This window comes from Fomitiporia mediterranea, assembly GCF_000271605.1.
Source record: "Fomitiporia mediterranea MF3/22 unplaced genomic scaffold FOMMEscaffold_3, whole genome shotgun sequence".
Lineage (NCBI taxonomy): Eukaryota > Fungi > Basidiomycota > Agaricomycetes > Hymenochaetales > Hymenochaetaceae > Fomitiporia > Fomitiporia mediterranea.
Window position 1 is genome coordinate 2,107,657 of NW_006760388.1, and position 12,968 is coordinate 2,120,624.

At 49.9% G+C, this 12,968-nt stretch overlaps 4 protein-coding genes across 4 annotated transcripts; 1 reads left to right on the top strand and 3 right to left on the bottom strand.

The window, feature by feature from the left end:
- Positions 1–18: 18 nt before the first annotated feature.
- On the bottom strand, positions 19–1,279 carry FOMMEDRAFT_166150 (uncharacterized protein). The gene is made up of 5 exons (XM_007263905.1): positions 1,097–1,279; positions 989–1,003; positions 814–931; positions 577–734; positions 19–498 (listed from the first exon to the last, which is right to left on the bottom strand). The coding sequence occupies exons 1-5, from the start codon at positions 1,099–1,101 to the stop codon at positions 144–146; spliced, it is 651 nt and encodes a 216-aa protein (XP_007263967.1). The 5' UTR covers positions 1,102–1,279; the 3' UTR covers positions 19–143.
- A 194-nt stretch (positions 1,280–1,473) lies between these two features.
- On the top strand, positions 1,474–3,329 carry FOMMEDRAFT_145214 (uncharacterized protein). The gene is made up of 6 exons (XM_007263906.1): positions 1,474–1,759; positions 1,817–2,023; positions 2,086–2,176; positions 2,232–2,257; positions 2,313–2,504; positions 2,590–3,329. The coding sequence occupies exons 1-6, from the start codon at positions 1,481–1,483 to the stop codon at positions 3,265–3,267; spliced, it is 1,473 nt and encodes a 490-aa protein (XP_007263968.1). The 5' UTR covers positions 1,474–1,480; the 3' UTR covers positions 3,268–3,329.
- A 337-nt stretch (positions 3,330–3,666) lies between these two features.
- On the bottom strand, positions 3,667–9,523 carry FOMMEDRAFT_153167 (Pkinase-domain-containing protein; the record flags this gene model as incomplete). The annotated part of the gene is made up of 8 exons (XM_007263907.1): positions 3,667–5,127; positions 5,219–6,454; positions 6,640–7,219; positions 7,456–7,469; positions 7,521–7,853; positions 8,400–8,454; positions 8,494–8,707; positions 9,364–9,523. 8 exons carry the CDS (start codon positions 9,521–9,523, stop codon positions 3,667–3,669), a joined length of 4,053 nt encoding a protein of 1,350 aa, XP_007263969.1.
- A 529-nt stretch (positions 9,524–10,052) lies between these two features.
- Positions 10,053–12,867, bottom strand: FOMMEDRAFT_132264 (P-loop containing nucleoside triphosphate hydrolase protein; the record flags this gene model as incomplete). Its single annotated transcript, XM_007263908.1, has 11 exons — positions 10,053–10,115; positions 10,181–10,233; positions 10,299–10,385; positions 10,439–10,631; positions 10,691–10,802; positions 10,863–11,293; positions 11,354–11,553; positions 11,610–11,774; positions 11,830–12,483; positions 12,551–12,740; positions 12,793–12,867. 11 exons carry the CDS (start codon positions 12,865–12,867, stop codon positions 10,053–10,055), a joined length of 2,223 nt encoding a protein of 740 aa, XP_007263970.1.
- Between the last annotated feature and the right edge of the window lie 101 nt (positions 12,868–12,968).

Here is a 12,968-nt window from a genome sequence, read left to right on the forward strand (position 1 = left end):
CAAGCGTAGAAACAACACAGCATTCGCCTCGTAGATTCGTATAGAGGAGACATGTTCGCAAATACAGATAGATCAAGGGAAAGCAACATCACAATAGAAACAGAGACATAACGACTGTGTATAGGGGAAAAACCAATAGACAGCTAGAAATACGCAAGACAACGAGGGGCAGAGGAGTTGCGAAGGACTGAAATCGGGAGAAGCGATAGAGTGTAGTGGGTCATCGCGGGAGTCATGAGGAGTTGATACAATAGAGGACAGATATCTGGAACTTGGAGCGTCCGGAGTCCAGGGAAACAAGGTATCGCCGACGAGCAGAAACGAGACGGAGCAGAATGGCGGCTACTACTCCTTTGACGTTGATACGGGTTTGCCCCGTTTCTTCTTTGGTGCACCTTCCTCCCCGTCGTCTTCCTCTTCGTCCTCCTTTGGAGGCTTGGGATTCTTCGGTGGTCTCCCGCGAGGACGTCTCGGCTTCTGTTCCTCGTCTGTCTTCGGCTGGTGAAACGTAGGAAGGTGTCATTCAGGTGAGAATACAGAGATATATGCGCGCGAGACATCGCGCATGAAACTCACTTTGGGTGGCCGACCACGCTTCTTCCTCGGTTCGCCTGTAGGGGTCGTCGACGAACCAGCAGCAGGAGCGGCAATCGAAACCGCCTCGCCGGGCTTCTTGTTTTTGCTGCCCTTGGGACGGCCGCGGCCGCGCTTTGCGGGCGTGGCGGGAGCTGGGTCTGCGACAGCAATGGGAGGAAACGCGCGCACGAGTTAGGATCTCGATAAGCGGACGGAGTTGATAGAAATAAAGCTAACCATGTTCCTCGCCCGCTGCCGCTCGGGAGTCGGCCGGCTGCTCTTCGAGCTGTTTTGCGACGGCGGCGTCCTCAGTGGTCGGTGAGACGGAGGACATAGTTGAAGCGGGGCGAAATAACTAGAAAGGAGGGATGGACGCAATTGGGGTGTCTTTTATTCGCACAAGTGACCGAACGATATCATAATAGTCCTATAATATATATATATGCGGACCCCGAAGCCAGAATTGTTCAACAACCCCCTAGCTACCAAATTATTATATTCCGATGTCCTGCGCTCCCACAGCATCCCTCGGAAGGCCCAGTTGCGGCCCACTGGGCACAGTTTCAGAGCGGTCGATTTGACTGATTTTTGTAGTTAGCGTCATGGGGGCAGCGATTGTCGACAAGGCGAGGAGACAGAGACGACCGCCAAAGGCTGTGAGTTCGCACGGTTGAATTTCCCGCGAAATTGGAGGGAAGCCCATCGACGACAGATGTTCGTCTGTTCTCGTGATTTATTACATGTGTACCAGAACCCCCATTTGATTATTTGTCTCCTTTCCTTTCTTTTTCACATCTGCTTATTACGTAATAACAGTTGTGACCAACGAAGCGTGCTAATGACACGTCGCGTGTCCTACCACATACTGTACTGTAATCTATATTCCGACTCGTATGGGCCAGCAATGCGTTTCTGTTACCTGCCACTCCCTCTGCTTTCTCTGCTTGCCTCACCAGTGCTCGCTGCGGGACCACATTGGTCATTAGCTGAGGACTTCTATGCGTTTCCAAAGTATCGCGTTGCCTTTCTTAACGGACTCCCCGTCCTGAACGAAACCGCGCAAAGATGGCTCCAAGTCGGTCTCAAGGGAGGCGAGCCAGAGTTTCTTGACCAACCATGGCAAGAACGAACCAGCAGGCCAGCATCTGAGCTCATGGGTATCGAGGGTGGTACTACAGAAAGAGTAAATACACGTGTTTATTTCCAGCTAATTGTCTCTCCTGTTAATGACAATAATTAGCCTGAGCAAAGTCGAGGAGCGGGTGACCTACCCCACTCGTCCCCATACAGACTAGAACGGATGAATTTAGCAGGGAAGAACTCATATATATGCCTAATACCGCCACCTGTGGAAAGTCATACAAAACCAGTCGAGGAACCGCAGATCGAAGCAACCGCAACTCAGAGTCTGAGCCTTCTACAGCCCCTGACGAATACATGCATATATGTCCGTCGTCCGTCTTCTTTATCGAAGCATTTGATGCGTCCATGCTAATTGTACTACCGAAGCATCGTCAAGGTTGGTTCACATACGCATATTGTCACAATAGCCATGTGCGCCAGTTCCGCGAAATGGCCCACTCCCACCCACATCATGCAGGTTCGCTAGTTATCTCCTACTCTAAACGGTTTACTCAGTTCCCCATTTTGGTTAGGTTATGTCCCCGAGGAAGATCCAGAAGTGAGAATCACTACGCCCGAAACTCACATGAATTTGTGTTCCTAATTGTTTGCAGTGGGAAGCTTACACGCTCGGACAAGCAGCTGCCGCTCCAAGCGAAGGTCGAGATCTGACGGTTGCCCAGCAAGAAGCACTAGCTAAAAGCGTGGATATCGTCAAGACGGCAGGCCATCGGTACCTTGTCCAAAAGATGGGCAGCGGCACTATTTGCGACAAAACAGGCAAGCCTCGGGAAATTGAAGTCCAGGTACGTGCAGATTTTGCGAATTCACATTATTTTAACTCCACAATACACAAGCTAAGCTACTTATTTTCCGTGCTCTACTGTGCAGTTTCATTGTTCACAAACAATGACGGATACAATCCTTTTCGTGAAGGAGACTTCGACGTGTCATTATATTATGGTTATTCACACACCACGCCTCTGCGGTGAGCCGGGCTTCAAGACCCGGCTCGAGCAGCGTGAGGAAGCGTTTATTCGGTGCCGTGAAGTTCTCGATTCACCTGAGGCGATCGCTGCTGTGGACAAATCTTTACCCGCAGCGCCACACCCGTTCAAGCGTCCTGCGCGTCCGCCGATCCTCGATATCCCTCCGCCGCCACCAGTTTCTGAAGCTAGAGGCAGTAATCTGCATCCCAGTCTTGACAAGAAGGCGTCGGATATGATCAAAGCTGCCATCGAGGCCTTCATTTCCGGCAAAGACGGGTCGAATCAACATATGCACGAAGGAGGAGATACGATTCTAGTCGCTGGTGAAGATGGCGACGTGCTCATCGACATCGAATTTATCGACGGAGATGACGCAGACGACACGATGGAGAAACTCGAAGGACTCTTAGATAAAGCCAGTGGGAAACTTGGACGACTGGAAGAGGCGCTCCGTGAAGCTGGATACAATGTTCACGCGGTACCACCTACTGATTCAGCTAGTGCCCCAGAAAAAGAAGAGAAGCAAGGTGACAAGGCTTCCGAGGATGAGAAGTCAAGACCTAAGCACGAAGAACTATAACCTTCTTACTCTTTATCACTGCTTTATTTTTGTGTAGACAGAATCATATGTTAACCAATTCCAAATGCATTTATTGTCCTCGACATGACGATGGGATAATCGTGAGCATGCGTTAGTATTACAACTTCTACATCCATCGCATGTATGATAGAATAGCTTAGATTTTCTGTCGGCACGGTAATATGTATATACGCAAAGCGCGGGAGGTGGAGGGGAACAGGAATATAAAGAAAACGGTAATACCGTTTACAGGATTTATCGGATGTAGGGATCCGCGCATGCGATATAAGATTAGAATAAAGACGAAAGAGAAGATGAAGGGCAAAGTCTACTATCTGAATGCAGAAGAATGCGTAAATTAGCAATGCCATACCGTAAGAACCCAAACGACCACCTTTGCTAAAACAACCGCTTCTTGGCAGGTTTGTCTTCAACAGTCACCTTGACGTGGCTATGGTCTGGCTTCTTGACGTTAGCATAGCAAGGTGTAATGCTCTTCAACCACTCGTCACCGTCGTCCTCGTCTTCGGGATCGCAGCAGTGGTCTTGACAATGTCCGGGGCTATCGATACCTGACTCCGTCGGCTTTGTACCGCTTGCGGTAGTGCAACCACATAGCAAAGCACTGTGTTTACCCTTTCCCTTAAGCAAGTCTGTGAGAGTGCATCGTGCCGTCGGCTCAACATGCATCATGCGTCGGAGCGCACTGCGGGTTTCGCGCGGAAGCAGGCGGAATATCGAATCCGCACCTCCGGCATTTGTCGTGACAACGCTGTCTGTCCTCTTACGTGGGGCTGGCACCGTAAGAGTACCAGATTTGGTAGAAGCATCGTCAACTTCTTGACGAGGTACGCGAGAAACAGGAGTAGGAGCGTCATCTGAGGGAGAGATTGGTGTAGACGAGGAACGCGGTGGGCGACGCTCCGCCTTCGGTGTCTCAAGTGCAGCTGCCACTGAAGGATCCTCCAATTCGGGGCTGACATCTGTTGGGCGGAGAACAGGCGATGCCGGAGCAGACGTAGTTTCAGCAGAGGGTCTGGCGAACTTCAAGTCGGAGGGATCAACAGCACGGGGGCTTTCCGACTGAGCCAAGGGTTGATCGGGAACAAGTAAGGCGGGCAATGTTGCAATAGAACCACAAGGGTGGTGTGCCTGAGCGTCTAGATACTCGTTCTTGTATAGCGAATTTGCATCACCGTTACTACAACCATCGCTACCAGATTCTGAAGTGGGTACGGTGATTTCCGAGCTACAATCACTCGGCGCAAGCAACGAGGACGCGAACGTTTCGGATGACGCAACACTTGAATCTTGGTCGGCAGATCCAGCACTGGCTGATCTCGATGACTGACGAAGAGAGTTACCCTTCGATATGGCAGTCACAGTAGAATTCGAGAGCCCCTTCTTCGGCGGCTTCTCGCAAAGGTCAGGATGTGCATGCACGAAGTTCCGGAAATTCGGGTCCGTCTTAGGATCAGGTAGCTTCCACGGAAAACGTCGAAGTACCATGCAGAGGAAGATCATCGCGACACTCCAAACGTCCGTTTTACGAGGATCGTAATTCTCTTCCGAGAGGACTTCCGGGGCAAGGTAGGGATCTGAACCGACAATGCCAGTCGCCTTGACTTGCTGCTTCCCAGGGTAATGGAAGACGGTGGCCGTGCCGAAGTCAATAAGCTTAACAACATTCTCCTCGGTCATAACGCAGTTATCAAGTTTAAGATCCCGGTGAGCAAGACCCATCGAGTGCAGATATTCTACTCCGTCACAAATTTGACGAAAAACGCAGTAAATCTCGGGTCGTGACATTTTTCCAGACATAACCACACTGAACAGGTCAAAAGGAGCGTACTCCATGACCTTTATGAGATGGAAGACAAGAAATTAGCTAATAATGACGTTGAAAAAAGTAATCCAGACTCGCCTCGTAGTAATGTCCGTGATCACTGACAATGTCCACCGTTTCAATGATGTTCGGATGATGCAGCGTACTTCCGACACAAAACTCTGCAGTAACCTTCTTCTGATACTCTTTCTCGGATTCACCATTACGTTTCGGGCGGAACTCCTTAACGGCGAAAATTCGACCACCGGATTTCGAGGAAGCCTTTATCAGGCGAACTGTACCCCCTGCGCCAGAGCCTAGCGTACGACCCCATTTGCCGTATTTTTTCGACAAGTGAGCGTGCGTAGCTTCCGATAATGTAAGAATCGCGTTGTGTCCATGCACCTTCTGTCCAAGTTGCTGCTGTGAACCGTGCTGATGGCGATTACCGGCTGAGTGCAACACATGCTGGAGGTGGCTGAGGCTAATCGTGCCGTGTCCGGAATCAGAAGGTGAGGCTCTCCCAGACTTGCTCGCCTTAGTCGCGTTAGTACTAGATGACGATGTCTTCTTCGGAGAGACCGATGAAGCATCATCGATGAGCGAGCTGTCTGGTCGACCTTTTGCGTGCCTCACGACGTCCTGCGTCACAGGTACATCGCTATCGCTGCTCTGCTTCTCTGTATTATCTATTGATCTCTTCTTCTCCGAGTCCTTCCGAGAGAAGGCCGACGCCACTCGAGACTTTTGAGGCTCACGCTCGTGCGTGGGTGGCATTTTGCCGTTGGTCGCCTGGATTACCGGATGCGGAGTGTTGTCGCCTGTACCATGCATCTCTAAATTTGTAAACCCAGGACCACGTACTTGCGTAGCTGGAGTCTCATGAGCCTCTGAGGGAGTGTGTATCGTGGTTCCCGTTTGTGAACCAGTACTAGAAGACGCAGAAGACGACACAGCGCGCTTTTGCACAGCAAGCTGCCCGGATGAACGAGTCTGATGTCCATGGTGGTGGGGAATATGATGGTTTAGAAAGCGCTTGAGCTCGTGCAGCGGGTTCTTGTGATCGTGTTTTGACTTCATCGGGACGGTCAATGTAGATGTCGACGAATCCGCCGCCGGCGCCGCGGAACTGGCGACCGGCTGTGTGCCTTGCGGTTCACTTGGCGTTGATGGCGTAGTCGGGGGCGTGAACGGAGAGCGAAGCCCAAAAAGGCTTCGCCGCCGTTTAGGATTAGCAAAGCGCGACGGGCTCGTTGATGTCTGCTCGGCAGGTGTGAGCGTGGCTGGCGACGCGGGAGAGATAGTGGGAGGAGAGGACGGCAGAGAGATGGAGAGGTTGGAGGATCGATGAGACGGGTTGGCCTGAGGGAATTAAGTGAATCATTGCGCATTGAACGGCAGGGCAAAGAAAGAAGGGAGGGCAATGACACAGATGAAATGACGAATACGGATTTGGGAAGGAAAGTTAAGACACGGCCGCGGAAGCGGCCACAGCCAAAATGTGATGCAAAGCAGCCCGCCAACTAGCAAAGCACGCGAACACTTACCTGCTCCTGAGCGGCACGGCCAGCGTCATCGACCTCGGGCACAGCTAGCAGGTTCGTCTGGCTGGCTGCTCGAGCACGAACACTCTCGGTCGGAGACGGGTCCTGGGACGAGTTGGACAACGGGCGCGACATGGACGATGAGTGAGCAGCGACGTCATCCGCGGAGACACGTCGCGGAAAGGGAGTCGGGAGCTGGGGTGCGCCCACGGTTGACAGTCTGCGGCCGGACGTGGTGACGATATGCAATGGGGCGGGGCCAGCCGCGCTCTTGACAGGACCTTGGTCAGGGGAAGATGGGGGAAGAGCCTTCGCCGAGGGAAATGCGTACGCCACGGGCTCCATTGGTTTGGCGGAGAGCATGGCGGCTGCTGGGGCGGCGAGTGCGCTGTCGCTGAACGCGATGAGTGACGAGAGTTGGAGGAGAATGATAGCAGGGGAGCAGAGGGAGGGGTCGCGCTTATTTCTGACCGATAAATGGTATGGGACGCTCGGCATCGGCATCGGCATCGGTCCGTTTCCGTGAACTAACGAATCACAGTTCAGTCCGGCGCTTGCTTCCGTCGCCCGCTGGCCACGGACACTGTGCGACACTCAAGGCCACCGATTCTCTTCAATGTTGACCCACAAAATCCACCCGTATTTCATGTCTCTCCCCAACACTCACAATACATATGTTACAACTTGTGTTTGTCAGAGAGGCCCGGCAACATCAAACACAGGCGGACACTGCCGCCACTGACAGTCTCCCACATTCACTGCGCTCAATTTGCTGGCCGGCCCAGCTACGGTCAATCTGGCTCGTAACCATTCACTCACCCTCCGGTCTCGGCCTGCACGTCACTGGAAATAATCGCATAGCTGCGCTGCTTCTATGCGCGAACATCACTCTGGAAAGTCGCCTCATCTTGCCTCTTCTGCTGCATTTCATCCCTCGGTACATGTGCCCATCCTCTTATGGCTACCCCGACCCGCCACGGAGCGTTTGAACCGTGCTCCCTACTGCATTTCTTCCACCCCGGCATCTCCCACACAACACTCAAGTTTCTCTTGGGCGCCCTCTCAAGCCTTCTTGTCTTCCGTTCAGTATCATCGCTATCAATGAAGGCACGTTCGATCTCCCTCGTCTCGACTGTAACAAAGCTGGATGCCTCAACCAAAAATGAGTCCGATAATCCGAATCTTCCCCGCGTTTTCGGCAAACGATATTTTGATGACTAAATGCGTGCTATGTTAGCGATGGCAGGACAGGACCAATCGGCACAATACAAAATGCTAGTCACCCCTTTTTGATATTTTTACCCCAGGCCGCGGGGCATGAGAGTTTCACAGCGAATTTCCACGCAACAACAGCGCGTGGTTCGGGCGGTTCGCCCCTCTATCGCCTATGGAGGGTCACCACGGAAGACTCAGCCAGTCATGGTGCAGCATTGTCCTGCCAGGCAAAGTAACAAGTATCCTTTCTCTTCGCTCTTTTTCCCACGTAAATTGGTCAATCAGTCTAAGGACTAGACTGCTAAGAGGTGTTCCTCGGAGAACACAAGTTCCAAAGGAACCCATCGGCGGCGGATGCAGCACGTGTTACGCGCAATAAGCATCCATTTGTCACTGTGTCATGTGCTCGAAACTCCGAATGAGCGAAATCTGGGAAAGACAAATGGTTGGCTACCAAAATTGGAACACTGTTTGAACACGTAATGCCAAAAGTGGGGCTGAGTGTGTAGCTTCGGCTTCGGCAAATGTTAATCACTTTTGAACATTACGAGATTCGGAAGGCCGTTCCGGGCGGACGGCGGCGTCGGAAATGACGCACAGTTTCTGCATAGACACATACACATCCGTCATTTGTTCACGTACTGGTATTTCTTGCGCTCCAACGCTTCAATCCTCATCCTCGTCATCTCCATTCCTTTTGATACCAGTCCAGGTAATTCGTTTTCGGCTTGTAGATAAGGTACACGAAAGTTAAATTCGACAAGCCATGTCACGTCACAGTCACAACCCTCGCTTACCCGATATGGAAGGACCCTGCGGCCAAAATCGTGAGCTTCACCAACATCACCAGAAGCCTCTTGTGGACAAAGGCTCAGAAGTGACAGAGATTACATATATTCAGAGGATTTGAACTTATAAGATTGCTCTATTCAAGTTCTGAAGCTAAATTTCAGTAGTAGGCTTTGAGCACTAACACGTCCTATTTGTATTATAAATATTTGATTAGTAATTTTATTTGTAATATACTATATTTAGTATAATTAGTCATGTTATATTATTTGTCAGCGGCCAAAATCTTCTCAAGAAAAATTCAATTTTTTCTTTTACTTCACTAAATGAAAGCAAAATAGAAAATAAGCTGTTTAGTATTGAAAAAGTTGAAATTGTTATAACTTTTCCATTTTTCATAATTTTGAAAATCCGTTCCACAGAAATGTAGAGAATTGTATCTACTACATTTCTGTGGTCTTACATTATTGATTTTTGCCTTGTAGTGGGACGAGTTTCGTTGCCAGTCTGTAAGCTAGGAAAGGAAGTTAGGGTTTGATCACGTGCGTCACACTGCTTGTCGAGTTTAACTTTCGTGTACCTTAGATAGGATAGATTACAAATTGATTCCCCACGTCCCCAACTCGTTTTGTGTGCCAGAATGGAGGCACAACACGCGCCGAACCTCCCGCCTTCATGTTGAAAATTTTCGTAATTATGGTGGAAGTCATATCGGTCCCTTACCTTTGATCCACATCACGGCGCGGAACGGCCGGACAGGCAAGATAATCGCGATTCCAACGATATGCGGTTCGACGACGTAGTCTAAATCCCTCTTGGCAAACTCTACAATTTCTTCGCTGAAACTGCTAGAAAGTCGTACCTTACGGCAGACAGTGCGCATACTGTAGGATTGGTTGCGGCGGTATCGGTGCCTGCACGTGTGTGGACCAGCTTATGCATATCGACAAATCGTAGTGATAAAGCTACAGCGATCTGAGCGCAAATCCATAAAGTAATTTTTCATGACTTCAATTGTCTCACTTCGGCCCTACCTCTTACTGTTACCTCAGAACTCGCCTTTCTCCGAAGGATTCTGCTTGTAAATCTTGCAATCATTGCGCAATTCCGATCCGATCATTGGAATTGTAGAGGACCATATCATGAGGATGCCATCCAATTTATTTCTTTTCTTTCAACAAACTTTGAGTTTGGTTTTGCATGAACACGCATCTTCCTCGGAGCCATCATACAGGAACCTAGACCTCTGACCCTGAACATAATCCGCATTATCAAATGCTCCGACGATATTGCCCACATGCTGATATGTATAGGACAAGACACAAGAAAGTTCTCCATACGCCCTGGACATGTTGTACGCAATCCACGGACCCTAATATCCTGTGAGGAGTATCATATGTACCGTGAACACTTCAACCTTGGTCATCTGCATCCCGCTTTCTCTTCATCTCCCGCGTCACGCGTGCCTGTGAAGCCTATGTAACGCAAGGAAGTTAGTGAACTGATCTTTGAAGTGAATTTGTGAAGTGAATGCAATTACCTCGTGTTTCGCTAACTCCGGAGGTACTTTTGATACAGGACTCTTGGAAATTTCTGGCAAGTAGTAGAGGTTAGTGAGCACCAGCTGCATACTTTTGACAGAAATAGTAACTACAGACCTTGACGAAGGTCGTACATGACCTCATCATCGTCATTCGTGAGGAACGTGATCGCCGTCCCGACTTTACCAGCACGACCAGTACGACCTAAGCAACACATCAGTTAATCCGTTAAGACGCCACAGGAATGAAATTCATACCAATTCGATGGACATAAGCTTCAATGGTGTTTGCCATCTGGTAATTGAGCACGAGACTCACATCCTGGACGTCAATACCACGCCCAGCAAGGTCTGTTGCAACCAAAACGTCCGATTCGCCATTGCGCAAGGACTGCAATGCTGCCTCTCGCTGTTCTTGGTTCTTCCCAGAGTGTAGGGTTGTTGCACGTACCTATATCAGTTATAGTTAGTTCCATATTCATAGAGATAGAAGGTAATAGAACTACTCACGCCTGCCCGCTGAACGTCTCTGCACACCATGTCTGCGGTCTTCTTTTGGTTCACGAAGACGATGATAGGTGCAGGGAAACCATCTTTACTAAGAATCTCAATCATACGTTGCCTAAAGCAGCTGTCAGTATTCCGGTTGCGCATAACTTAAAGGAAATGAATAAAAACTTGCCTCTTCTTTTCATCTCCGTTAATGAACTCGACGCGCTGCTCAACGGTGTCGACTGCACGACCAGCTTCACCAATCGTAACGATCGCCGGTTTCTTTAGGTATTTCCGTGTAAGGCGCTCAACGGCCGGCGGCATTGTTGCAGAGAACAGAGTAGTCACGCGAGTGCGACCCCTCCGCACCATTTCGCCGTCAACGTCCATCATTCCCTCGTCCTCGCCCTTCAGCATCTCTGATGGAAGCTTATCGAGAATGAATGTCAAGTCGACTTCGAAGCCGAGATTCACCATACGATCCGCCTCGTCCATGACGATGTAAGAGCATTGCGAAAGCACAATAACGTGTCGCTCAATTACATCTTTCAGACGTCCAGGCGTAGCAATGATGATTTCAGCACCTTCACGCAGATTGAATTGCTGCTCCTCCACGGAACGCTATAATTAGACAGAGCGGGTCAGCGGAAGTCCTGAAAGAGAAATTGGTAATTAACATACTCCTCCAACAATTGAAACGCATTTGAATCCTAGAGGCGATGCAAACTTGCGGGTTTCGGACTCGATCTGCTGAGCAAGTTCACGAGTCGGCGCTAAAATTAGAGCATATGGTCCCAAATGCCGATTGTCCTCAGTAAAAGGTGGTAAATTAGAAATATACGTGAGCATCGGTATGACGAAGGCGGCCGTTTTACCCGATCCTATGATAAATCATTATTATACTACTTTTAAATTAGAACAACTGCAAAGAGCATACCTGTTTCCGCGATACCAATAAGGTCTCGGTTTTGCAGTCCGATCGGAATCGCTTGCCGCTGAATTGCTGATGGCTCCTTATAGCCGACCTTTTCTACAACTTCTAAAATAGTTGGAGGAATTTCGGATTCCGTCCATGAACGAAGAGGATGTGGAATTTGACCGCCTGAAAACCCCAAGTCAGTTCAGCAACTCAGTGTTTTGAAATGCATCTTACGAACCTCTGGTAGCGATACTGAAGTCCTCCCTAAAGATTCTCCAGTCTCTATCTTTCATCTGGCTTAGAGGTTTTTCCGTCCAGTGTCTTTCGTCCAATCCAGATTTGGCGGCCTTCCTTCTCTCCAATGTATCCGAGAACTTCGTCTCCGCGTTACCTGAACCTCGCCTCACGCCCCCACCATCATCCATGCCCGCAAGATGGCCTCTTCCGAACATAACCTGAGCGCCTTGTCTATTTGCGCCAGCAGCAGTCGGTGAATCTTCTGCGAGCGTATCGTCCTGCTCATCCCAATCGAAGACGAACTTACGATCATTCATCTTACGTATCTTTCGCTTCTTTTTATCGACACCAAGATAGCGGGACCGGATTGCGCTTAGGTCGTTGTCGTTCATCTGTGGGACGAACGTCGAGGATGTGTCGACAAGAGTAGATGATCCATTTACTGCGGGGGGTGGCACGGAAGGTGCTGGGGACGCAGAGTGAGAGGTTGCAGCGCTTCTTTCGCGATCTGCTCGAGGTGCTGTCGGAACGTTGTGTAAGCCAGAGGAAGGTGGTGCTCTATCACGGTCGCGGTCACGATCGTCTCGTCTGGGTCCTCGTTGGTCTCGGCGACCATATCTGCCATCTCTTTCTCTATCCTGGTTACGATCATCATCTAAAGAGAATATATGGGTCACTGTCAATGAACGGTCTGGGAATAAATGAGACGACAATTCACTGACATCGACTGCCTCTGCCATACCTGTTTCCCTCGTCCCGGAATCTCTCCCGATCGCGCAGAGCGTCTGCTTCACGCTCCAAGGCTTCTCGTTCGCGTCTCTGGGATTCTTCCTTCTCCTTCTGTCCCCTGATCTCCTGTGCACGCTTCTCTATTGCAAGTTTTGCGCGTTCCTCCTTTGAAAGGAACTTGGGCTAAGAATGACGAATAAGTAAATAAGTCTTTTATAGGAGAGGAAGAATATACCTTTGAAGCAGCTTCTCGCTCTGCACGCTGCTTCTCTAGGAGCGACTCTATCGAGAGTGGCTCTACTTTAGCCATAATGAACAGTACGATGAGTGAACAAGTTAAAGAGAGGAGCCGAGCAATTGGAGGAGACAAAAGAGGAAATGTTGAGTCAGATGACGTGCCTGTGTAACCGC

Excerpts from the sequence above, each read along its gene's own strand:
- FOMMEDRAFT_166150 (XM_007263905.1), bottom strand. Across the intron at positions 735-813 it reads GGCAGCGGGCGAGGAACATG|ACCCAGCTCCCGCCACGCCC; the intron begins GTTAGCTTTATT and ends TTGCTGTCGCAG. Across the intron at positions 499-576 it reads AGCGTGGTCGGCCACCCAAA|CCGAAGACAGACGAGGAACA; the intron begins GTGAGTTTCATG and ends ACGTTTCACCAG.
- FOMMEDRAFT_145214 (XM_007263906.1), top strand. The coding sequence starts at position 1,481 with ATGCGTTTCTGTTACCTGCCACTCCCTCTGCTTTCTCTGCTTGCCTCA. Across the intron at positions 1,760-1,816 it reads AGGGTGGTACTACAGAAAGA|CCTGAGCAAAGTCGAGGAGC; the intron begins GTAAATACACGT and ends GACAATAATTAG. Across the intron at positions 2,258-2,312 it reads TCCCCGAGGAAGATCCAGAA|TGGGAAGCTTACACGCTCGG; the intron begins GTGAGAATCACT and ends AATTGTTTGCAG.